The sequence below is a fragment of the Podarcis cretensis genome (genome assembly GCF_951804945.1).
Source record: "Podarcis cretensis genome assembly, chromosome: 14".
Taxonomy (NCBI): Eukaryota; Metazoa; Chordata; class Lepidosauria; order Squamata; family Lacertidae; genus Podarcis; species Podarcis cretensis.
The window spans coordinates 49,163,506-49,189,868 of NC_137183.1; the positions used below are offsets into that span (position 1 = coordinate 49,163,506).

Sequence of the window (26,363 nt, forward strand, 5' to 3'; positions counted from 1 at the left end):
CTCGCCAGGGAAGGAAGAGTGAGGCACATAGTTATGGCGGGAACCACCGGGACTAGCTTCTGTGTCTCTATTAAAACGCTGCCTGCTTACTTTCAAACCTTTCCTTACCACTCTGAAAGTGCAAAGCTGTGAAGGTTGCTTCCTTCCCTTTTGCTTTGGGAGAGCAGGGTCTGCAGATCAGCCAGCGACGCAAGCTCTGCCCTCCCCTCCATTGTTCTCCAGTGGTGGAATGCTAAGTATGTTGAAGTGTTGAAACTAACATGTGACATCATAATGCTGACATAGTCTGGTTTTGCGGAGTTCGTTCGTTCTTCCTCTTGCAAGGTGTGGTCAAAAACATTTCTGCAAAGCTCCAGGAATTGAATCAGGCTTAAAATATACTGTAAATAGGATACAGATTTTTTGCATATAGCCTTTATTTTTACCTAGAGCATATGGGAAAATGTTTCTCACACATTGCTAAAAAAACAGCATTCACTTTTCCTTATTCAAATTTTGCAGGCTCCTTACTATAAAAGCAATTCACATCTTATGATCAGATCAGCAAGATTTCGGCAATAAATTCCTATCAGCCTCCTGTGCAACTTCCTTAAGCTGTGTTTCACTCACAAAAAGCTCACTATACAGCAATTTTTGCCCATAATCATTCATTCTTTATTTCATTTGTGACATCAGCTCAAGCCCTTGCACATTTCCGATTAATATTGCCACTATATAAACGCATTTTAGCAGCAAAGTTTCCTTAAGTTAGTTGCGGTTGTTCCTTCTAGCCAGAAAGACTGGAGCTTCACATAAAAATTTCAATCACAGGAAAATCGTAAGGGAAGAGCAGGGCAACTTCTGCTTGTGAAGAATCACTCTGTACATTCAGACCTGGAACAAGGGAACCTTTGTCCTTCCGAATGTTGAATTCCAACTGCCATGAGCCCCAGCAAGCATAGCCCATAGTCGGGGACAGTGGGAGTTATAAACCCAACAAATTCTCCGGGACCACAGCTTCTCTGCCCCAGCTTCAGTTATTTTCTGTGCAAATCCATTGCATAGGATCATGAGTTCCAGTTAAGAGTAGGAGCAGAGGGGGAAAGGAATAGCACTCTTCTGTATATGGCTTTTTGCAAGACTTAATTGTGGTTTTCTATACGTCAGAGTATAGGCAAGGATCTCTAGAGAAACACAGTCCTGAAAAGTTAAGTCTTGAGAGAGAGAGATATGAGCTGTTGGTACTCCCAGTTACAGCCAATACGGTTGGTAGGTACCCTTTCCCTTTTGCATTCTACAGGGAATGTACACACTCCTTAAAAAAATACTGCAGACTATGATGGTTTATGGTTTATGCTCAGGGAACAGACACAAATCCTTGAGGGGCTCACTAAACCTTGTGCCATGTCCAAACCCATGGCTATAGTTGTGTCTCTCAGCAGCAAGGACCTCTCTGTGTTTCAGCAAACGCAGAACTAAGCAAGGCATACAGAGTTACACACCTACAAATTGCAAACTCTTGATTTTGATACAGGTTAGCCTCAGCAGGAACACTTCAAGTTGGCGTTACAATGGGAGTCCAGACCTCAATAAATGAACAGTTAGGGCTGAGATGATTGCACCTTCCAGTTTACCCAAGTAGAGAGTTTAAGAATACCCAAGATTTAGAGACCTCTCTCTCCCCACACCCCAACCTTCCTTTGGCACTTGATTAAAATTTTAACGCTGGCGTCAAGTATATCTAACAGGTGGGGGTGGGGGACAAAGTTGTGTAGTTTTGCACCCCATGAGGTAGAGAAGGGAGCCCCACCATTTCAGACTGGGGGTGTGCTCTGAGCAGGAAAGGCCAATGGGGGAGGGGGAATCACTTTATTTTTTGCCACCTGCTATTTAAAAATAAAGAGGGGAAAACAACAGTGATTGAGTCACACTGTGCCACAAAGAACATAGCCACAACCATTTGCAGATAGTGAGACTGAATTCCTTGGGGTGCTCATTCTAAGCACTCAAAGGCCTGGAAATCACAGGTGGGGACTTTCTGCTATCTGCGTGGTGATGGGGAAAAGCAGCTGCTTTAGCACCAAAGGTGAGATCCTCACTGATTCAGCCTACTGAAGTCTCCACCCACCCCAGTCATCGCTTCCAGGACTTCCACACAGTGCAATAAAGCAGACTTGCCCCAATAGAAACAAATTACAGATAATGGAGCCTCACATTTGGGGTGCTGCTAGGATACTGGGCCCCTATAGGTCCGTTTCACGATGCTCCAATTACGTAGGGATGGATAAACCAGCTAGGAGGAGGCAAAGACCCCCTTCCACCCTGGTTCAGCAATCTTACAGAGTATCACGGGATGCAACCACTGGAAAGTAACACTACTGGCCCTAGGTTTCAGAAATATCTAGGACACAGGGAAAGGTTCCCATTTTTCAATCCAGGCCCTATTTTACTTTGAGAATACTTCCATTCCATTAGGGTGCAAAGAATTGCATCGATGGGAGAGCTGCTCCCAAGCCATCTGGCCCCCAAAGGAGACGAGTGCAGTTTTCGCCACTGAGTCGCCTGTTCATAAGCAGAGTCCGGCTGCCAGATCCGGATCCGCTAAAGCCTCGTACAAAGTGTAGCCGATCTCTTCGATTTCCTCCGAGGCCAGGTGGCCGAGAAGGTTTATCCTGCTGTCAAAGAAGCAAGGGAGGGAACCTATCTCCATGTACCGGACAAGCTCCTCCAGCACCTGCTGGCACCTGTCTGCTAACGCTGCCTCTGACCAATCAGTTTCAGTTTCGCTCAGGTGTAGGATGGCGTGAGTCAAGTGGCTGCTGCCCAGCTTGCTCCAGAAAGGATGGTTTTCAAAGACGACCTTCAAGATGTTGAGGCAACCTTGCCGGACACCATCATCTCTAGCATCAAGGTCTTTCAGCGCCGAGACCTCGGCCGCGTAAAAGCTCCGCTGCCAGAGGTTCTCCACCGGTATTACAAAGGATGGAGGAAGAAGGATTTTATCCCCCACTTCTACCATGGGGCAGAGGTTTATGTCCAGGCGGATCTGGGCGTGCTGGACTTCCAACTTAAGCTCTTTGGGATCCATCACAGGCCTGATGACACACTCCAGGCTGCTGCCAATGACCGGCCAATTAATAGAAGCCACCAACATGTTATGGAGGGTCTTGTTGATGGTGCTGGATGATAGGTACCCACCCACCACGAACCTGTCCCACGGGCTGCTTCCGCGCGGGAAATACTCCAGGCCAGTCCGCCTGACCATCCCGAAACAAGGGTCATTCACAACCGTTTGTTCGCCGGGGATCAGGAGCCAAAGGTTGGGTTCCAGCATCAACGGAAGCATGAAGGCCACCTCAAGGCGGTCGCTGCTGATAAGGTCGTCGCAAAGGTAGCCGCTGAGGAAGGCGTGTCCAAAGGGCAGCTCTGGGTACTTGTTTTTCAGGAACTTCTGAAGCTCTCCACAGATGTCCCCTGCCAGCTGCTTCCCCAGAGCCTTTTCCTCCTCAGAGACTGAGACATGGTCCCTGTAGTAGGAGAGAAACTTCTCTTGAAGCGTCAGGCACAGCCGAGCCCTCGGTTCCACCTCCTTGGAGGGCAGGACACCGCTTTCGGGGTCTGCAACGGAGGAGAGAACAAACGTTTCAGATGGCTGGGCTAAGAGTATTGGGCAGGCTTCGCCAACCTGAGGACCTCCAGAAATCCCTGGCAGCAGAGGTCCCAAGATGCAGAGCGTCGCAATGCAAGCACCTTCCTTATATTTGGCTCAGTAAAGGTAAAGTGACCCCTGACCATGAGGTCCAGTCATAACCGACTCTGGGGTTGCGACGCTCATCTCGCTTTATTGGCCAAGGGAGCCAGAGTCCAGCTTCCGGGTCATGTGGCCGGCATGACTAAGCCGCTTCTGGTGAACCAGAGCAGTGCACGGAAACGCCATTTACCTTCCCGCCGGAGTGGTACCTATTTATCTACTTGCACTTTGCTGTGCTTTCAAACTGCTAGGTTGGCAGGAGCAGGGACCGAGCAACGGGAGCTCGCCCCATCGCAGGGATTCGAACCGCCGACCTTCTGATCGGCAAGTCCTAGGCTCTGTGGTTTAACCCACAGCGCCACCCAGTGCAAAATGGGTATAGGAGCCTGCTACATTCAGAGGCCTAGCTACTGTGTTCTGCGCTAGCTGTAACTTCCCGAGCAGCATCAAGCAGACCCACATGGAGTCCGTTACAGTAATCTAGGCTGAAGGTTCACCAACGCATGGGTCACTGTGGCCAGGATCTCCCCAGCCAGGAATGGCTGTAGCTGGCACTGAAACCAAACTGGGCCTAGTTACTAACATCACTTATGTCTCCAGGGTCAATGATGAATCCGGGAGGGACTACCGCCACCTGGACTTCCATCACAGAGTGAGATGGCAGTATATCACACGTTCAAAGATGCAAATTAGCAGGGACACAATCTTCACAGGCTTGGCGAATTGACAGGACCCAGTTGCTTTCTCTCTATCAGCCTAGCCGACCTCGCAGGGGTGTTGTGAAGATAAACGGGAGATCCAGAATGCGGCAGCTAGACTGGTGACTGGGAGCGGCTGCTGAGACCACATAACACCGGTCTTGAAAGACCTACATTGGCTCCCAGTACGGTTCCGAGCACAATTCAAAGTGTTGGTGCTGACCTTGAAAGCCCTAAACGACGTCGGCCCAGTATACCATATTTTTCGCTCTATAGGACGCACCGGACCATAGGACACACCGGATCATAGGAGGGGGAGAACGGGGGCGGGGGGGGGAATTCTCCCCCTCTCTGCTCAGCGCCCCTTCAGCGAAGTGGCAGGAGAAACGGAGCCCCTTCCATTTCTCCTCCCACTTCACTGAAGGGGCCCTGCACAGAGAGGGAAAACTGTAGCGCCTCTGCAGCGAAGCAAAGCCTGGAGAGCAAGAGGGATCGGTGTGCAACAATCCCTCTCGCTCTCCAGGCTTCAGGTGGCTATCCGCAAGGCTTTGGAGTGCAGCGGGAACTCCTGCTGCGCTCCGAAGGCTTGCGGATAGCTGCCTGAAGCCCCTAGAGCGCAGCGGGAGTTCCCTTCGGAGGCTTCGCGTTGCTATCGCTGAAGCCAAGGAGCCTGCATTCGCTCTATAGGACGCACACACATTTCCCCTTCATTTTTGGAGGGGGAAAAGTGCGTCCTATAGAGCGAAAGATACGGTACCTGAAGGAGCGTCTTCACTCTCATCACTCAACCTAGGCACTGAGGTCCAGCGCCGAGGGCCTTCTGGTGGTTCCCTCCCTGCGAGAAGCGAAGTTACAAGGAACCAGGCAGAGGGCCTTCTTGGTAGCGGCACCCGCCCTGTGGAACGCCCTTCCACCAGATGTCAAGGAAATAAACAACTATCTGACGTTTAGAAGACATCTGAAGGCAGCCCTGTTTAGGGTAGTTTTTAATGGCTGATGTTTTAATATATTTTAAATCTTCTGTTGGAAGCCGCCCAGAGCGCTTGGGGAAACCCAGCCAGATGGGCGGAGTATAAATAATAAGTTGTTATTATTATTGGGCACAGAAGTACAGTTCACCCTTAGGAAACAGAACCCGCCTGTAGCATGTCTCTCCTGACCTTGCGCAGTCCCACCCACGACTGGAGACAGCAGTGGCTCCTCAAGGTCTTCCTGCCGCACTTTGGGCACCGTCTTGATCAAGCTGAGCTCCTGCCAACTTTCCTCCAAGGACTTCTGCTTGGCTTTGATGTCATCTTCATCATCCGGCGGGCTGGTGGCCCGGTCGATGAGCTGCGTAAGAACAAACACCCACCCAAACAGTGTGAGCTCCTCTGCCTTCTTTAGGCCCAGTTCTGCTCTGCCGCAGGGACACCTGCTGAGTGTGAACCCCAAATACAAATCCAGGCTCCAGGGCCGGCCAAACCGTAAGGCAGGGTGAGGCAACTGCTTCAGGTAGCGGAATCCACTGGGGCAGCTGACCCCAGTGTAGATCTTTCTTTCCCTACTTGTTCTTGATGTAGATCTTCGCTCAACCCTTCTTCCCTGGCAGGGAGAGGAGCACCATTTTGGGATCCATGTCAGGTGCCAAAATGTCTTGAACCGGTTATGCCAGGGGCATACCAGCTACACTGGCTCCTGGTAGAGTACAGGGTCAGGTTTAAGGTGCTGATTTTGACCTTTAAAGCCCTATGCGGCCTAGGACCCTCGTACCTATGGGACCGCCTCTCCTGGTATGTCCCACGGAGGACCTTAATGTCCACAAATGACAACATTTTGGAGGTCCCAAGTTGCAAGGTGGTTAGATTGGTCTCAACTAGGGCCAGGGCCTTTTCAGTACTGGCCCCGACTTGGTGGAACGTTCTGTCCCAAGAGACTAGAGCCCTGCGGAACTTGACATCTTTCCGCAGGGCCTTCAAGACAGAGCTGTTCCGCCTCACCTTTGGTTTGGACTCAGTCTGACCCTTATGTTTCCCTCCCCTTATGGTCTTGATCTATGGGCTACTTTTAAAATGAGGATGCATTTTAAATTGCATTTTAACCTGTATTTTAAATTGGGGTTTTTTCCCCCTATTATGATTTTACTGTAATTTTACTGGTGTTAGCCGCCCTGAGCCCGGCTCTGGCCGGGCAGGGTGGGGTATAAAAAAAATCATTATTATTATTGCTAATAATTTAGAAGAATCGGGGTACAAGCCCATAACAGAGATTTAACCTTTGGGCAAATTAAGGTGGATGGTGACCGAGGTCCACCCAGCACTGCAATTTGCCGTACACCCAACCACCATTCAAGGAGGAAAAATGGGGTTTTTAAAAGAAAGGGTAGTGGATCTGGGCCCGAAGAGAAAGACTCAAGAGCTTTAAACTACAGATCCACTACCCCTTCTTTAAAAACAAAAACACACACACTTTTTTTGGCTTGGGTAATTAATTAAATAAATACAGTGGTACCTCCGGTTGTGAATGGGAGCCGTTCCAGAGGTCTGGCCACATCCCAAGGAATTTGGGATCCCAAGGAACTCCTGCGCATGCGTGCGCTGAAGTTTAGCGCTTCTGTGCATGCGCACAAGGCGAAACCCGGAAAAATACTTCTAGGTTTGCCACTTACGTATTCCGAAGGATACGTAACCGGAGGTGAACGCAACTACAGGTACCTCTGTCCTACAGTATGAATTTGCAAGCAGGATTTGAACTGTGAGCAGCAGAAGGAATTAGAGATTATTGCATTATTATTATGGTATAAGAAAGAGAAGATGAAGGGCAATGGGGATTAAAAACCCCGTGGGAAATGGGGTGGGAAGTCGACAAAAAAAGAGGAAAAAATATTATGTACAGTGGTGCCTCGCAAGACGAAATTAATCTGTTCCATGAGGCTCTTCGTATAGCGGTTTTTTCGTCTTGCAAAGCAAGCCCATTGACAGCTTAGCGGATTAGCACTATTAGCGGTTTAGCGGCTTTTAGCGATCAGCTGTTAAGCGGCTTATCAGCGGATCAGCTGATAAGCGGCTTAGGAAAAGGGGGAAAAAGGGAAAAAACCCGCAGGAACTCGCAAGACATTTTCGTCTTGCAAAGCAAGCCCATAGGGAAATTCGTTTTGCGAAGCGCCTCCAAAATGGAAAACCCTTTCGTCTAGCGGGTTTTCCGTCTTGCGAGGCGTTCGTCTTGCGGGGCACCACTGTATTAGAGAGTACATGTGAAATTTTTGAAAATTTGACAAAATATTACTGAGAAAGACTCAAGACCTAGCAGTCTCCTCCCAAACAACACCCCTGATCCAGACACAGGCTATGATCCCCTTAATAAAACTAAAATGTCATAAAGATGGTTGCTCATATAAAAGGATGACTACCCAACAGTAATTCCTCATCACACATTTAAAGCATGCTAGCAGCAGCTACACAAAGGAAGAACAAGGCGGCCGGCCTCACCCTCTTCACAGCAAGCGTCGCGATCGCCAGCACAGCCGCTCCGCTGACGCCCAGGACCAACCTGGCATTGGCCAACAGGAAATCCACCACGCTACCCAGGTTGCTCTCGTCCCGCTTCTTCCCCTGCTTGTGGCCGTAGTCCGCCATTGTTAACCTTGTTGGAGGGAAAGAAATCAAGTTTGAGAGGTTTCGGTAATAAGCTTCCCACTTCAACCTGCGGAACTGACACTCCTATTGGCCCGGATATAAGCCGCACCTTTCTTTTTTTTCCCAAATTCCGACCGTGAAAATTTAAAGGGCAGCTTAAATTCGCGACCTTACAAAAATGGGCTTTTACGATATTGTTCCCGTCACGTCCGCCCCTAAAACTGGGTAGGAAAGAACACGGGGGAGGGGGAAGACCGCTGGCACCCTTTCCCCCCAAAAAAGTTATTGGGGGTTTTTTGGCCGAAGTTGAGCTTTCTCTGCAAAATCTCAAAAGAAATTGAAGTTTTTGAGCTACTTCTAAGGAATTTTGCCAAAATATGGCAATCCTAGCTGGGAGGGTCAACCTCTTTCTGTGTGAGACAAGATCTACCTTTGGGAGAGAGCTTTCTTAATTTATTTTATTTCCTCTTTCTTTTCTTTTTTGTTGTTGATAATAATAATAATAATTTATTATTTGTACCCAGCCCATCTGGCTGGGTTTCCCCAGCCACTCTGGGCAGCTTCCAAGAGATTAAAAATACATTGTTGTTTTGTTTTTCGTTTTCATGTATTGTATTTATTTCATCTTAGGTTATAAAGTTACAGTAAAAAACATTATAAAAAGGGGAAAAGAGCTGTCTTATTAAGAAAGGGGGCTGCTTGTCGTTGGGCAGGTTTGGCTGCAAGGTGTCATGTTGCTGAACCCTACGAAACCTCAGTGGCTCGCTAGCTCTGACATTGCCAACTTCTTCCTCTGCTCCTCGCCCAAAAACACTCAACGGGCATTCATCATGAGTCACAACTCCCAACATACGACTTAACAGCCACAGCATTGCCATGGAAACAAAAAGCAAACAACATACTCAGACTGGAGGGTCATTGCGTTCTACTCTGCTTTCATCTCCTACACAGTTTCTAGGGCTTTATGCTGTGAAACGGACTATAAACTGGTTTAACTAATAATAATATTTAAAAAAAACACTTTTCTGGACCATTTTTACCGCTTGACTGCAGGCGTATTGACCTACAAGCAGCTCCCGTTGAGTTTGGAGAAGGTTAAAGGGTAAATGGACCCCTGATCATTGGGTCCAGTTGTGGCCGACTCTGGGGTTGCGGCGCTCATCCCTTGCCGAGGGAGCAGGCATACAGCTTCCGGGTCATGTGGCCAGCATGACTAAGCCACTTATGGCGAACCAGAGCAGCGCACGGAAACGGCGTTTACCTTCCCGCTGGAGCAGTACCTATTTATCTACTTGCACCTTGATGTGCTTTCGAACTGCTAGGTTGGCAGGAGCAGGGACCGAGCAATGGGAGCTCACTCCGTCACGGGGATTTGAACCGCCGACCTTCTGATCGGCAAGTCCCAGGCTCTGTGGTTTAACCCACAGTGCCACCCACGTCCCAGGTTACCTGGTACCAAATGTTCGTGTGGCGGAATGGCTAACCACCCAACTTGGGGGTCTGGTCCACCCAGACCCCAAGCTGATTTTGCTAGATGCCTTCACAACCACCTGCAATTTGGGCAGCAAATGACTTCAAAATAATAGCTGGGCAGCTCAGTTGGTAGAGAATGAAACTCCTAACTCTCAGGCGCCAGGCAGAAACATTCCTCTAGAACCAGGTCTCTGGCCACTAAATAAACAGTTAAAGTGGGAAAGGGGGCTGTTATCATGATAATTTTATTCTATTCTTCAGCCTTTTTAATGTGTTTGTGAAAGGGGGTTATTGTTTTGTTGCTTCTGTTTTAACTATTTGTGTTTTTATCATGTGAAACACCCTGAGATCTTTTGATGAAGGATGGTATATAAATCTAATAAATAATAATAATAGTCAATTTTTATGCTTCTTCTTCTTATTATTATTATTATGCGCCTTAAAATGTGCTCCTAATGTTGTACACCACACTGGGATCTTTTCAAAAAGGGAAGTGTGTGTGTGTTTGCTTCCTGTTGAGTGTGTTCCATTTGTAAATTGAGTCCCCCGCTGCTATGGGAAAGCACGCCTTGGTTTAAGAACGCTTTGGTTTAAGAACGGGCTTCCAGAATAGGTTAAGTTCGTAAACCAAGGTACCACTGTATATATAATATTAGCAGGGGCGTGGCCTTATTTTGCCACCCCTGACACATGAAGCTACTGAAAATCCACTGGGGAAAAAACCTACTCAGTCACACTGCCAAACAAACACTTCCAAGGACAACTCATTGCCTGGTTTGAGAATAATAATAATAATAATAATTCCCCAGGGCTACAGAGGAGTCAGATTTCCGGCTGCTATTTTGAAGGCGTGTAACAATATCTTCCTGCCAGTTTCCCTTCTCCCAGGACAGTCTTTTCTATTCTGGGCACCAGAGTCCCAAAGTGGTTGCAAGGGAACGCATCTAACCAGTCCCAGACACACAGGCAGGAGATATGATCAGAGGCAGAGCTCAGCCTCCTAGATTTGCCCCAGACCTTTTCAGCAGTTCTGCTGCCATGAGAAGAGGGGATTTCTAAGCATGTGCAGAGTGACTATTCTTTTTCACCAAACCACATGGGGTGGGGGTGGCCAGGATCAGTAGTAGAGCACAGGTGCTTTGAATGCAGAAGGTCCTCAGCAACTCCACGTAGGGCCAAACAGTGAGGTATACAGTGATACCTTGGTTCTCAAACTTAATCCGTTCCAGAAGTACGTTCCAAAACCAAAGTGTTCCAAAATGAAGCCACGCTTTCCCATCGAATGTCATGTAAAACGGATTAATCCGTTCCAGACTTTTAAATACAGTGGTGCCCCGCAAGACGAACGCCTCGCAAGACGGAAAACCTGCTAGACGAAAGGGTTTACCGTTTTGGAGGCGCTTCGCAAAACGAATTTCCCTATGGGCTTGCTTCGCAAGACAAAAATGTCTTGCGAGTTCCTGCGGGTTTCCCCCCCTTTTTTTCCCCTTTTCCTAAGCCCTAAGCCGCTTATCAGTTGATCCGCTGATAAGCCGCTTATCAGCTGATCCGCTAAAAGCTGCTAAACCGCTAATAGCGCTAATCCGCTAAGCTGTCAATGGGCTTGCTTCGCAAGATGAAAAAACTGCTATACGAAGAGCCTCACGGAACGGATTAATTTCGTCTTGCGAGGCACCACTGTACAACCCCGAAAACAGCAGTTTAACATGAATTTTACTGTCTAACGAGACAATCGATCCATAAAATGAAAGCAACAATGTACTGCAGTCACATAATCAACCAATCACAGTCACACACACACACACACACCCTCAAAAACAAAAACACAAAATAAATAGCAAATCCGACAGATCTCAGCATAACACTCAAAACGGAAGTGTGGCACTCCAAACGGAAGCGCAACACTCAAAACGGAGCATGTTCGGCTTCTGAAAAAAGTTCACAAACCAGAAAACTTACTTATGGCTCTGCAGTGTCTGAGTTCCAAGTTGTTTGAGTACCAAGGCTTTTGAGAACGAAGGTACCACCGTAGCTGGAAAGGTTGTAGCTATCTGGCCTTCAGACTATACTCCCTTTCCCTAGACTACGGCTGCCATACGTCCAGGATTCGTCCGTTGTGAATAATATCCGGGCGGAATTTCAAAAAATCAGTAAAATGTCTGGAAAAGCCTGGGCGAATGGCAACCCATGTTGGAAGTGTTGATTTTTTGACGAATTTCCTTAAAAATAGCTGGAAAAGTCAGCTGTTTGAGATTTTGCAAAAAGAAGCTCAACAACCTTGCTGCCCTCCCCCACCCACCCCCAAAACCCAAACAGCTCAAGAACATTTGTGTCTGGGTTTTCACTTTTTGAAGTAGGGCAACCCTACGCCTAGGCTGCATGAGGGCTGAACCCAGGAACTTTTGCCTGCAAAGTGGGTGCTGCAGAGATGTGATCTACACACACTTGCATATGATCCAGAAGCTGCAGTGAGTACAGAATGCTGCAGCACGATTGCTGACAGAAGTGAGGCCCTGTCGGCACGCAACACCTGTGCTCAGAGATCTGCACTCGTTGCCAATTTGCTGCGGAGCAAAGTTCAGGTTATTACTATTCATATATAAACTCCTTATCAACTTGAGACCAGTTTACAGTGGTGCCTCGCAAGACGAAATTAATCCGTTCCGTGAGGCTCTTCGTATAGCGGTTTTTTCGTCTTGCGAAGCAAGCCCATTGACAGCTTAGCGGATTAGCGCTATTAGCGGTTTAGCGGCTTTTAGCGATCAACTGTTAAGCGGCTTATCAGAGGATCAGCTGATAAGCGGCTTAGCGGCTTAGGAAAAGGGGGGGAAAGGGGGAAAAAACCGCAGGAACTCGCAAGACATTTTCGTCTTGTGAAGCAAGCCCACAGGAAAATTCGTTTTGCAAAGCGCCTCCAAAACGGAAAACCCTTTCGTCTAGCGGGTTTTCCGTCTTGCGAGGTGTTCATCTTGCGGGGCACCACTGTACCTGCAATATCGCCTTACTGCAATCTGTTAACAGCAGGCTTCCTCAAACCTCTGCCTTCCAGATGTTTTGAGACTACCATTCCCATCATCCCTGACCACTGTTCCTGCTAGCCAGGGATCATGGGAGTTGTAGGCCAAAAACATCTGGAGGGCAGAAGCCTGGTTAACAGGGTGCTGGTAGGACTCCCTGCCTATTGGCAACAAGCCTTCGCCGTACTCTGGCGCTTGCTAAAAACATTAGCAGTGTAGAATGTTGGTGCATGTCTTAATTCTGCTTTTAGTTTAGCAATGATTAAAGAGTTGTCTTTGTGTGTTTTTACCGATAATTTTTATCATTTTATTCTCTTTGCAAATGGCTTCAAGGTTTTTCTTAACAAACAAACAACGAAATAGGCGGAGTTTAAGAAGGACTGGAAAATGTTTGTGAGCTGTTTAAAAACTTATTGCAAATATGTTAATATGCAAGTAGCTTTAGAGTAAGAACAGAAGTAAAATTTATCTGAAAACAGTGTGGAGAAGATAAGGTATAGAATAACTATAATATAATATAATATAATATAATATAATATAATATAATATAAATTAAAAAATTAAAAATATTTTAAATTTACAAAATTTACAAAATAAAAACAAACAAAAATATGCTCACTTAGATGCATAGATGCCTCTGGGTATCATATTATGATGGCGGGTGGATGTGGTCTCAACAGCACATCCAGTAACAAAAGTTTAAATAAAGGTCTCAAAATCTGGGGCCTGATGCAAGAGACCCAGGCCTCAGGCATTCAGCTCCTCCTGCCCCCACCCCCCCAGCACCTATGGTAGAAATGCAGAAATAGCCCCACCCAACCAGCAATAGAGCAAGACACCTTCATCTTCCCCAGCTGCAACAAAACATGTCTCTACCGCATCAGTCTCTACAGCCACAGCTCTCCCCTGGTTTGCCTTCACCCACAATGGCACACTTCTCCATCGTCTACCGAGACAGACAGACAGATGCCAACCGGACAACCAACCCCTGGGGAGAAACTGCACACCAAACACTTAAACCACATCCCCACCTTAGAATCCTGGGAGTTGTAGTTTGCCCCTCACTAAGTTGCAACCTCAGCATCACTAACAAACTACAGTTCCCAGGATTCCCAGGTGCTTGAAATGTATGGTGTGCACAAGCTTATCACAGATCAACCTGCTTGTGGATCAACAGCAAGGTGGTCGTAATCAAGCCACAACCAAACTACAAATGGCTGTTTGTGTTGGTCTAAAGAGGGACTGGAAACGTGTGACCTTCTGGACTCCAGCTGCCGCCATCCCTGACCACTGGGCTACGCTGCCTCCGTCTGATGGGAGTTGGTACTTCATAAACGTCCAGAGGACCACAGCTTCCTATCCCTGGTCTACAGAGACACAGTCCTGTGACATCTTGAGGGATGGTGCAATTGCTTCACTATTTAAAAAGTGCCACGGGATCGTGCTGCGGGGTTGGACTAGATGACCCTCGGGTCCCTTGCAACTCCATTACTGTACTGATTCATCCCTTTCTCCTTAATTAAGGCCTTCTCTTCTAACCATTCAGAGAGGGGATCTAAAGGTCCTCTAAATCCATTTTTTTTTGGGGGGGGGAAGGGTCGTTTCCCGATCTTACTACAAGAAACGTATTAAGCGTTCACGGTGCTGCTGCTACGGGGCTCCGAATTATTTAAATAACTAAGGCGGTTCACCACCTCCCCCGAAAGCTGAATATCCGCCCCTCTTAGAGGTTAAAAATGAAGCAAAATTTCCCCCTCCCCCTAAAACGTAACAAAAATAAGATTCCTTCGTTCTTCCGGCGGTTCCACCTTTGGAACCGAGGCTGCTCCGTGGAGGTTAGTAGCTCAGTTACAACTTACCTGTCCCTGCACCTGGAAGCGGACCCGGGGAAGCGGGGGGAGCGGAGAGGTCGCTGCCGCTGTAGCAGCGGGCACCCAGCACCCCGACGCCACCGCGCAGGAAACGCTCAGCACCAGCGATGGAACGTCGGCCGAAGCCGAACGCCAAACACCCGCCGAGCGACCAATGGCAGCGCGCGGCTCGCCTCTCAACGTTCCGACATAGAACGCCGAGTATCTTTTTCGGCTTCCTGTCCTCTTTGAGGCTGCGTAGGTGCCGCGAGGCTCCTCCTCCTCCGCCTTAAAGAGACAGCGTCGCTTTCGTCCTTTCTCTCCCTTCCGCCTCTTCCAATCTGTCCAATGTGCGCATAGCAGCATAGGAAAGTGCTTTCAGCCGAGGCAGACCAATCCGTCTAGCTCAGTATTGTCTACACGGACTGGCAGCAGCTCCCCGGGTTTTCAAGAGTGCGCAGCAGAGGGCGTCTCTCCCCCCATCCGGCCTGGAGATGCCAGTTGTACAAAGTACCACAAACAAGGGAAAAAAGCACATTCGTGGCGCCGTGTCACGATGTGGATTTGAATTATTATTATTATTATTATTATTATTATTACGGTCACAGACCAGTTCTGGCTCACTTACAATACTGTATCAGGAAAATAAAACACAACAGGAATACAGTGGTACCTCGGGTTAAGTACTTAATTCGTTCCGGAGGTCCGTTCTTAACCTGAAACTGTTCTTAACCTGAAGCACCACTTTAGCTAATGGGGCCTCCTGCTGCTGCCGCGCCGCCGGAGCACGATTTCTGTTCTCATCCTGATGCAAAGTTCTTAACCTGAATCACTATTTCTGGGTTAGCGGAGTCTGTAACCTGAAGCGTGTGTAACCCGAGGTACCACTGTACATTGAATTGCAACTGGGTATAACGGTGGGCGAGTCATGATGGACCCGTGTCCAGAGTCCTTGCAAACACCTAGGCACGCTCCAGCAAAGTCATGTGCTTGTTACTTTGAATTAATTAATGCGGAGTACAAAAAAAATGTGGAGTTTGTGGTGGGTGGTGGTAGTGGAATATCAACCATTTACACGTCCTCCTTTCTCCTAGTCCGTACTTACCTGACGTGGTTACCGACATGTAGAGGAGCATAGAGGTTTTCTCCCCTCTGACTTTTTCCTCCAGAATTTCAGGAAAACCGTGACAGCGCCCTTGAGGGTCTACAGAAAGGGATAACTGTAGCCAGCTATACTTTGTTGTTGTTGTTGTTTAGTCGTTTAGTCGTGTCCGACTCTTCGTGACCCCCTGGACCAGAGAACGCCAGGCACTCCTGTCCTCCACTGCCCCCCGCAGCTTGGTCAGACTCATGCTGGTAACCTCGAAAACACTATCCAACCATCTCGTCCTCTGTCGCCCCCTTCTCCTTGGGCCCTCCATCTTTCCCAACATCAGGGTCTTCTCCAGGGAGTCTTCTCTTCTCATGAGGTGGCCAAAGTACTGGAGTCTCAGCTTCACAATCTGTCCTTCCAGTGAGCACTCAGGGTTGATTTCCTTCAGAATGGAGAGGTTTGATCTTCTTGCAGTCCATGGGACTCTCAAGAGTCTCCTCTAGCACCATAATTCAAAAGCGTCAATTCTTCGGCGATCAGCCTTCTTTATGGTCCAGCTTTCACTTCCATACATCACTACTGGGAAAACCATAGCCAGCTATACTAGAGTGTTTAAAAACAACAACATACCTTTCAAGAGCTCTCGAAACACTTTGACATCGTGGGGAATCCTGCAGCGTGTTAAGGATGCTGGGAACTGTAGATCAGCACCCGCAAACTACAATTCCCAGGGTTATAAGGAGAGTTGCGGGGGGGGGGGTGCTGTGAGAGGAGCCGGGGCTGCTTGACAGTGGCGTAGCGTGGGTTGTCAGCACCCGGGGCAAGGCAAGTAATTTGCGCCCCCTAACCCTGGATTTGCGCCCCCTAACCCTAACCCCCAGATGTTGCGCCGGGTGCGGCCGGCCCCACCTGCACCCCCCACGCTACCACTGCTGCTTGAAGTGGAACGGGAGTGCGTCAAATGCATGGCACGGATGTGACCCAGGCGTAGCCGTAGGAGGATCCCCCCCCCCAAAACACACCTCGAATGCACCCCCTCCCTAATGCGCGCCCGGCAGCGAAGGAGTTAAAAGGGGCGGGGCCCTCCCCAAGCTCGCAAAGGCCACGCCCTTCTTTTGCCACTGCCCCTCCCCACTTTCTAAAAAAAATAAAAAATTGTTCCCCCTCCCTGTTTAGGGCTGTGTCACCGAGGGAGAGCAGAAGCCGCTGAGTTGGGGAGTTAGAGACTAGCAAGGCGTCGCTGCTGCTGCTGCTGCTGCTGTCCCTAACCTTCCCGGGCCCCCCCCCCCCGTGGAAAGGCGCCATGGCTGCCACCGGGGTGCTCCCCTTCATCCGGGGGGTCGATCTCAGCGGGAACGACTTCAAGGTAAGCCCTGGGCCCCGAGAGGAAGAGAGGATCGCCTTGCCTTCCGTGGCCGGTGGGGAGAGCCGGAAGGCAGGCAGGCAGGCAGGCAAAGAGGGAGGGAGGGAGGGAGGCCGTCCTGGCCTGGCTGGGCTGCGGCTAATTTTAGACTTTGGCTCATCCCACCCTCCTGGCCGGGGCGTGGAAGCCTGAAACAATGCCTGCTCCTGTCTAGGACTAAGGCCCTAGTCCTCAGTACGTGGGGTGGGGCGGAGGGCGAGGAGCACAGTTGGCAAGGTCCTTTTTTTTTTTGCTCTCGCCGGGTCAGCTTCCTGAGTCACACAGAGTTCTTCGTCGTCGTAACGTTCTAGAAGAGACTGTGCTATTATTGGCCATTCGTGATGCTGATGATGATAATAATAATAATGATGCTGATGATAATAATGATGATGATAGTTTTATTATTTATAACCTGCCCATCTGGATGGGTTTCCCCAACCACTCTGGGCGGCTTCCAACAAAATATTAAAATACAATAATTCACCAGATATTAAAAGTTTCCCAGAACAGGGCTGCCTTCAGATGTCTTCTAAATGTCAGGTAGTTGTTTATTTCCTTGACATCTGGTGGGAGGGCGTTCCACAGGGCAGGTGCCACTACCGAGAAGGCCCTCTGCCTGGTTCTCTGTAACTTGGCTTTTCGCAGGGAGGGAACCACCAGAAGGCCCTCGGAGCTGGACCTCAGTGTCTGGGCAGAACGATGGGGTGGAGATGCTCCTTCAGGTCTACTGCATTTGTAGCCCACCTTTTTCTCCCAAGGTGGCACAGATGGCTCTTTCTCTCCCTGCCACACAAACACACTCCCTTGCTTATCCCCACAAACCCCCAGCGAGGTAGGCTAGTCTGAGAGGCAGCGACTGATCATCCCAGTGAGAGCTTCATGGCTGAAGGGAATATTTGAACCCTGCTCTCTCCCAGGTTTGACGCTCGGTAACGCTACACCACCGCTGGTTTGTACGCAAATGCACACACAAAACGCCCAGAGAATAGGAAAATAGAGGGTGGCCGGTCTCCATGAAATCCACACCCCCCCCCACCCAGTTTTTAGGTGAATCATTATTATTTTTTGTATACAGTGGTACCTCAGGTTAAGTACTTAATTCGTTCCGGAGGTCCGTTCTTAACCTGAAACTGTTCTTAACCTGAAGCACCACTTTAGCTAATGGGGCCTCCCGCTGCCACTGCACCGCCACTGCACGATTTCTGTTCTCATCCTGAAGCAAAGTTCTTAACCTGAAGCACTATTTCTAGGTTAGCGGAGTCTGTAACCTGAAGCGTATGTAACCTGAGGTACCACTGTACCGCACCATACCTACAGGTCTCAGGGCGGTTGACATGATAAAATCATGTCCCCACCCTCCCCAGTCACCTGCAAACAGGGGAAGAGAAAAGCGGTTTGAGCCCACCTTGGGCTGGCCTTTCCATGGAGCTTTGCAAAGCCAGAAAATGATCATAAGAGTTGGAAGGGACCCCGAGGGTCATCCAGTCCAACCCCCTGGAATGCAGGAATCTCAACTAAAGCCTCCACCTCAACCCCCCTTCTCCATGGGTACGTCTTTCACCACCCCCCTCTCTCTCTCTGTGTGTGTATGTGTTGAATAGTGGAAATGTGGCTGATTTTCCGTCAGTAGGTTCGCCAGACCTCCAGGTGTGGCCTGAAGTCTCCACGCCTGCCTGGTCCGCTAAAGGTGTCAGGGGGAGGGCAAGAATACCTTTAATTAATCATCATCATCATCATCATAATATATTAAGAAGTCTGTGCATACAGTTTACAAGCTTCAGCGTAGCAGGAGGAGGCTGCAAATGATAGCACAGCCACTCTATATGGGGTTGTGGGGTCTGCACTCTTCTGTTCGCCTCTCCCAATTAACCTCCGTCTCCAAGGTCCACCTCTTGGTCTCAGGTTGGGGCTCTGAAATCTCAGGCTCTGCGATGCTCCCGGCATGGCAACCCTACTCCTACAGCCAGTGTCAGAAATACGCCAGGCACGTTTTGCGACTGGCACAGGTCCACTTGCAATCGTGTGGGGGATCGCCAGGTGGGCAAAATGTCAGAAGTATTTTCCTTGCAGCTTGAATTTGATTTATTCTGAATTGTTTTATTTGAGGTTTTAATATGTTGTCAGCTGCTTTGAGGTTTGTTCTTTGCAACGGAAAGCGACATAGAAATGAATAATAATAAATCCCACTGAAAAAAGGGGCGGAGACATTTCATTGCAGCAACCGTAAAGGTAAAGGTAAAGGTACCCCTGCCCGTACGGGTCAGTCTTGACAGACTCTGGGGTTGTGCACCCATCTCACTTAAGAGGCCAGGGACCAGCGCTGTCCGGAGACACTTCCGGGTCACGTGGCCAGCGTGACATCGCTGCTCTGGCGAGCCAGAGCCGCACACGGAAACGCCGTTTACCTTCCCGCTGGTAAGCGGTCCCTATTTATCTACTTGCACCTGGAGGTGCTTTCGAACTGCTAGGTTGGCAGGCGCTGGGACTGAGCAGCGGGAGCGCACCCCGCCGCAGGGATTCGAACCGCCGACCTTTCAATCGGCAAGTCCTAGGCGCTGAGGCTTTAACCCACAGCGCCACCTGCGTCCCTGCAGCAACCGTAGCCTAGGTCTAATCACCGTTTGGTGATTAGATTATATATCTGAGTTTCTAACACTGCCTACAGCCTACAAGTCACCTTTTTGCAAAACTTGCCTCCTTGCTTAATTTTTGCACAATGCTGACTTGCAAACAATTGCCTCTTCTAATGGATATTTGATTTTAAAAGAGAATCCAAGCTCCTCTTTATTAGAAGTAGCAATGTCATATCGCTGTCAGTGCACATAGCACTTTATATACCAACATAGGAAAACCTGTGTTGGATCTGAATGCAGGATCCGCAGTGCTGAAACTTTTCAGTGTATAAGACGAGGGTTTTTTTTAATTTAAAAATTCATGTTAAAATTGCGGGTCATCTTATACATGGATAGTGGCTGGGGGATGTGGGATTGGTTCCTGCCGCAAGCTGGAAATGGTCAGCCGGTATTGGGCATGTTATTATTGGCTGCGTCAAGTGCTGGTGTTGAGTGGCTGTTGCTGCAACTATTGGTCGGGTGATAGGCGTCTTCGGGACAGACGATAAGTGGTTTTTGCGACGCCTGTGAGTGGCAGCGTAGGTCAGTCTGGTGAGCGATTTTTGGCAATCCCCGCTGAAAAAAGCTCAAGAACTCTGCCCCACCCCAAAGAGCTCACCAACTCTGGGCAATATCCCCCCATTTTCTTAAATTGGAGTCCCCAAAATAGGGGACGTCTTATACAAGGGGGTGTCTTATACACTGAAAAATACGGTACCTCTTCTGTGGTACTTTGCACCTGTGAATTGCACCAGTGTCAGAGCACCCTAGGAAATCACCTGGGAAAGAGGTCTAGTTGTTCCTTCATATCCCAGAGGCAGGAGGAACCCTGTGCCGCCCAGATGCTACTGGAAGCCTGTGGCAAAACCTGCAATTTACTTATGCGTTCCCATCCTTTTTTAAGGTTGCATGTTCATCGCTTTGATTTCTTCCCATTTGCTAACTCGGTGACTCATACCTGTAAATATCAACTGAATCAATAGACGGCACACGGTTCTGAGGCAGTGTGTCAAGGCAGGCTTGATCTGTGATGGTTCATCGGTGCAAACAAGTAATTGCTTGAGCATTTGAAGAGGCTCTCATTGCAAGCCATCCAGCCATTTTCTGTCTGCTCTGACCAGTGGCAGCTCTCCAAGTTGTTGAGCAGAGAGAGGACCTTCTACTTGCCGCGCTATCTGAAGCCCATAATAATAACAACAATAAAAATACAATATATTATATTATATTATATTATATTATATTATATTATATTATATTATATTATATTATATTATATTATTACAGTGGTACCTCTGGTTGCGAACGGGATCTGTTCCAGAGGCCCATTCGCAACATGAAAAGAGCGCAACCAGAAGCGCCGTATCTGCACAGGTGCGTGGTGTGATTTGGCACTTCTGCGCATGCACAAGCGGCAAAACCCAGAAGTTTTGGTAGTTCTGGGTCGCCATGGGACATAACCTGAAAGAACGTAACATGAAGCAAATATAACATGAAGTATGACTGTATATATTATTATATATTATATTATATTATATTGTATTGTATTGTATTGTATTATAATATTATATTATATTATATTATATTATATTATATTATATTATATTATATTATATTATATTATTAATTTATACATACATACATACCCCGCCCATCTGGCTGGGTTTCCCCAGCGACTCTGGACGGCTTCCAACAAAAGATTTAAAATACATTAAAACATACATTGGTTCCCAGTACGTTTCTGAGCACAATTCACAGTTGGTGCTGACCTTGAAAGCCCTAAACGGCCTCGGCCCAGTATACCTGAAGGAGTGTCTCCACCCCCATCATTCAGCCCGGACACTGAGGTCCAGCACCAAGGGCCTTCTGGTGGTTCTCTTGCTGCGAGAAGTGAGGTTACAGGGAACCAGACAGAGGGCCTTCTCAGTGGTGGCGCCCGCCCTGTGGAACGCCCTCCCATCAGATGTCAGAGAGATAAACAACTATCTGACATTTAGAAGACATCTGAAGGCAGCCCTGTTTAGGGAAGCTTTTAATGTGTGGCATGTTAATGTATTTTTAATCTTTGTTGGAAACTGCGCAGAGTGGCTGGGGAGGCCCAGCCAGATGTGGAGTGTACAAATAATAAATCATTGTTATTGTTATTGTTATTGTTACTGGTCATTAAAAACTTCAGAATGAATCAAGAAGGATGGTTGTGAATTGGTGAGGTCTCATTCCTGTTCATTTCATTCAAAGAAGTTGTACCCTGCCTTTCAGACAGAAAGGGGTGCAGATTGATAAAAACAGTAGAATCCCTGCCCCACCCCAGACTTACAACTTGAGTAGACATGACACAAAAGGAAAAGGGGATAGAGGAGGAAAATAAGCCAATTCAGAGGAGCATTGTTGGAAAAAAAAAGTCTGTCATAAAGGCCTGTGTAGATTCAAAATGATTCAAAAGCTTTTCCGCCAGAAAGCTAATTTAAAAATCAATACCGTATTTTTTGCTCTATAAGACTCATTTTTTTCCTCCTAAATGTAAGGGGAAATGTGTGTGCATCTTATGGAGTGAATGCGGGCTGTGTGGCTATCACAGAAGCCAGAACAGCAAGAGGGATTGCTGCTTTCACTTCGCAGCGATCCCTCTTGCTGTTCTGGCTTCTGAGATTCAGATTTTTTTTTTCTTGTTTTCCTCCTCCAAAAACTAGGTGCGTCTTGTGGTCTGGTGCGTCTTATAGAGCGAAAAATATGGTGAATGTTTCAGAACACTCTTTCTGTCTCCCCTCCATCCATCCACCTTCCATTCTATATTTGCAATTTTGTTTGTCTTTCTTGACTTTTGTGTGGCTGCCCTCGGGCTGGCAATAACGTTTGAGTCATATTTGGTAATGAGCTGTGGTTTTTTTGGGTGTGTTTCTTCGCTTTGAGATAGGGTTGGAGGCTGAGAATGTTCTTGCAGTGACACGCAGGCCCAGCTCATAAACCGTGATCTAACTAACCTGTGAACAGCGAGTGTGCAAGTGATCTGTGCTGGAAAGAATTTGGATCTCTGTCATCCCCTCCTCAATACCTAAAACACTGTCCCTGCCATCTAGTTGCAAGCTTGCAAGGGTGTGGAACGACTCAGCCAGGGGGAAAGGCTGCAGCGTTTGGGGTTTTATAGTTTAGAGAAAAGGCATGCAACCTATATCGTATTTTTCGCTCCATAAGACGCACCTAGTTTTTAGAGGAGGAGGAAAACAAGAAAAAATATATTCTGCATGTAACAGTGGATGTATGATTTTTGTGGTTCATGCTGTGGCCACAAACATGATATGTGATTTGACGGTGAGTTTGGGGTAGCCCAATGCAAAAATCCTGAGGATCCATGTGGATCCGTGCTTTGTAACCACATTTTTGCACCATTGTGGCCCCACAAAACAGTGGATGTGTGGTTTTTTTTGGTGCAGGCTGTAGCCATGGACATGCTATGTGATCTGGACATGCTATGTGATCTGATGGTGAATTTGGGGTGACCCAATGCAGTGGCTCTTGCTGGCCTTCCAATGAGCCAGAAGGAGGGACGGACGCGGCCTGTCAGTCCCTTCTCCCACCTGCATTCACTCCATAAGACGCACACACATTTCCCCTTACCTTTTAGGAGGAAAAAAGTGTGTCTTATGGAACGAAAAATACGGTAATTATGCATGGCAGGCAGAGAGTCTACAGGTAAAAGGCTCTCTCTCTCGTAACAGAGAACTCATGGGTATCCAATGAAGCTCAGTGATGGAAGATTCAGGATAGTCCTTCATGCAGGGCCTAGTTGAACTATGGAACTTACTTCCACAAGAGGCAGTGATTGGGCAAATTCGTGGAGGAGAAGGCGATCAATGGCTACTAACCAAGGTGGCTGTGCTTTGGCTTCCACAGGAGGAAAGACTTGTGTTGTGCTCAGGTCCTGCTTCTTGCAGGTTTCCCAGAGGCATCTGGGTGGCCGTTGTAAGAATAGAATGCCGGAGGAAAGGAGCCTTTGGTCTGGCCCAGCAGACTTGTCCTATGGTCTCCTTAAGAGTGAAAATAATAATGATAATAATAATAATAATTATTATTAATATTATTTATACCCTGCCCTCCCCAGCCAGGGCGGCTAACACCAGTAAAATTACAATAAAAACATAATGGAGGGGGTATTTTAAAATACAGGTTAAAAATGCAATTTAAAATGCAGCCTCATTTTAATAGTAGCCCATAGAGAAGATAAGGGGAGGCGGAACATAAGGGTTAGGCTGAGTCCAGCCCAAAGGCGAGGAAGAACAGCCCCGTCTTCCAGGCCCTGTGGAAAGATGTCAAGTCCCGCAGGGCCCTAGTCTCTTGGGACAGAGCGTTCCACCAAGTTGGGGCCAGTACTGAAAAGGCCCTGGCCCTAGTAGGGACCAATCTAACCACCTTGCGACCTGGGACCTCCAAAATGTTGTTATTTGTGGACCTTAAGGTCCTCCGTGGGGCATACCAGGAGAGGCGGTCCCGTAGGAGCGTGGGTCCTAGGCCGCATAGGGCTTTAAAGGTCAAAACCAGCACCTTAAACCTGACCCTGTACTCCACCGGGAGCCAGTGCAGTTGGTAAAGCACTGGATGAATGTGATCCCATAGCAAGAACCCCGTAAGGAGCCTCACCGTGGCATTCTGAACCCGCTGGAGTTTCTGGGTCAGCTTCAAGGGCAGCCCCGCGTAGAGCAAATTACAGTAGTCAAGCCTGGAGGTGACCGTTGCGTGGATCACTGTGGCCATTAGGACTGTAAACACCCCTTGGGAGAAATCTCTGATACTCTCAGACCTGTGTTTGAAATTAATCAGGCGCAACCAACGACTCAGCTATACAGCTGCAAATACAGTGGTGCCCCGCAAGACGAATGCCTCGCTAGACGAAAAACGCACAAGACAAAAGGGTTTTTCGTTTCTTGAGTTGCTTCGCAAGATGAATTTCCCTATGAGCTTGCTTCCTTTTCTTAAAGCCGTTAATACCCGGGGAATCCGTGCTCCACAAGACGAAAAAATTGCAAGACGAAGCAACTCGCGGAACGAATTAATTTCGTCTTGCGAGGCACCACTGTAAAAGGTTTTAAGTGCAATATACAATGTGACACTAGATGGCGATGGTGAGCCTTATGGAAAATTCAGTGTATTTTAAAAACGCTTTTTTAAAAAGGCATTTTCAGAACGTTTTTAATATGCCTGTAGATTCTACTCAAGTGAAGATGCCTGGGCACCACCTGGAGGTGCGTGCCTGGGGATCCTTGGATCTGGACTTCTTTCACACACTAATACCCCGTCCTGCAGAATTCGATCAGTTATATTTTATCTGCACAATCAGAATGAATTTCTGGAAGCAAAATGCTTTTTCAAATGTCTTAACCTATCTCTAGGTTATCATCTGAACTAGACAGATGTTTAGCTGATAATCCATCACCGTCTTACCATTTGAAGAATAAGACTTTAGAGCCGTCTTGCCCTAAAATGGCAACAAAATGGTTCCGTTTTGGCGAGCCATTTGGTTTAAGGAGCCATTTGGCACCTAGGTCATATATCTTGAGTTTCTAACACTGTCTCAGACAGAAAACATAGGAAGGGGTTTGCTGCATTGGAGTGAAGGCCTGACTCAGGGGAGGAGGGCCAGAAGTGGACTTCCAGGTCTCTCAGTCTGGCCCCTGAGACTCTCCCCTGTCTACCTAGCCACTGTGATCCACGCAACGGTCACCTCCAGACTGGATTATTGTAACTCACTCTACGTGGGGCTGCCCTTGAGACTGACCCAGAAACTCCAGCGGGTGCAGAATGCCGCAGCGAGACTCCTTATGGGGTCTTCGCTGCGAGATCACATTCATCCAGTGCTATACCAGCTGCACTGGCTCCCGGTGGAGTACAGGATCAGGTTTAAGGTGCTGGTTTTAACCTTTAAAGCCCTATACGGCCTAGGACCCTCGTACCTACGGGACTGCCTCTCCTGGTATGTCCCACGGAGGACCTTACGGTCTTCAATCAAAAACATCTTGAAGGTCCCAGGCCACAGAGAGGTTAGGCTGGCCTCAACCAGAGCCAGGGCTTTTTCGGCTGTGGCCCCGATCTGGTGGAACACTCTATCCCGAGAGACTAGGGCCCTGCGGGACTTGACATCTTTCCGCAGGGCCTGCAAGACAGAGCTGTTCCACCAGGCCTTTGGCCAGGGCACAGTCTGATCCCCTCCTTTGGCAATCTTCACAGAACTTCTAGCCCAATGGTTGCCATTAATTTGATTGGAATTAATTTTATAATGAAATGATTTTAGAATGTTTTATCGTTTTACTGTTGTTAGCTGCTCTGAGCCCGGCTTCGGCTGGGGAGCGCGGGATATAAATAAAATTTATTATTATTATTATTATTATTATTATTATTATTATTACTACTACTACTACTACATCTCCTTGGCCATATCCCTCGTTTCCAGGCCCATCGCAGGCCCTGCTTTGCACACTCCTTGAGTGCATTTGCATCTTGTGTTTTGCCCAGCCAAAATGCATCCTTGCACGATTGCCGGCCTGGATGGAGGGTAGAGCAGGGCGCCGGAGAGTGTGCCAAAATTATCCTCCTGTACAAAAGTAGCATTACATGTTTTGCTGCTCCCACAATTGCCTCTGGCCGCCTGCTCCTCGGGTCGAATAATCCCTACCCCTGGAATCATAGAATTGTAGAGGGTTTTTTTTATAAATTCATTTTTATTAAATTTTCCACTTTAACAATCCAATCAAATCACATTAAATATTCCAGATTATATATATACATATAAAATAATCCAAATATTCTGCCAGATTATAAATTTTTTGATAGGACCTCCCATGCTTCAAGTTCAGAGGGTTCTGATCATAATAATAATAATAATAAT

The 26,363-nt window shown here is 47.9% G+C and overlaps 2 protein-coding genes across 4 annotated transcripts in view; one reads left to right on the forward strand and one right to left on the reverse strand.

Moving 5' to 3' along the window:
- Nucleotides 1–630: 630 nt before the first annotated feature.
- Nucleotides 631–16,234, reverse strand: MIEF2 (mitochondrial elongation factor 2). Of its 3 annotated transcripts, none has more exons than XM_079953897.1 (4): nt 16,106–16,234; nt 7,896–8,049; nt 5,589–5,760; nt 631–3,597 (listed from the first exon to the last, which is right to left on the reverse strand). In XM_079953897.1, the coding sequence occupies exons 2-4, from the start codon at nt 8,040–8,042 to the stop codon at nt 2,546–2,548; spliced, it is 1,371 nt and encodes a 456-aa protein (XP_079810023.1). In that variant the 5' UTR covers nt 8,043–8,049; nt 16,106–16,234; the 3' UTR covers nt 631–2,545. The 3 variants fall into 3 exon arrangements, with proteins under 3 accessions (XP_079810023.1, XP_079810024.1, XP_079810022.1); XM_079953898.1 differs by lacking the exon at nt 16,106–16,234 and adding an exon at nt 15,488–15,507; XM_079953896.1 differs by lacking the exon at nt 16,106–16,234 and adding an exon at nt 14,392–14,619.
- Nucleotides 16,235–16,661: 427 nt separating this feature from the next.
- Nucleotides 16,662–26,363, forward strand: part of FLII (FLII actin remodeling protein) — a 59,108-nt gene continuing 49,406 nt past the window's right edge. The window contains exon 1 of the mRNA XM_079953674.1: nt 16,662–16,841. Coding sequence (XP_079809800.1) covers nt 16,779–16,841 — 63 coding nt within the window. The 5' untranslated portion in view covers nt 16,662–16,778. The remainder of the gene's footprint in view (nt 16,842–26,363) is intronic.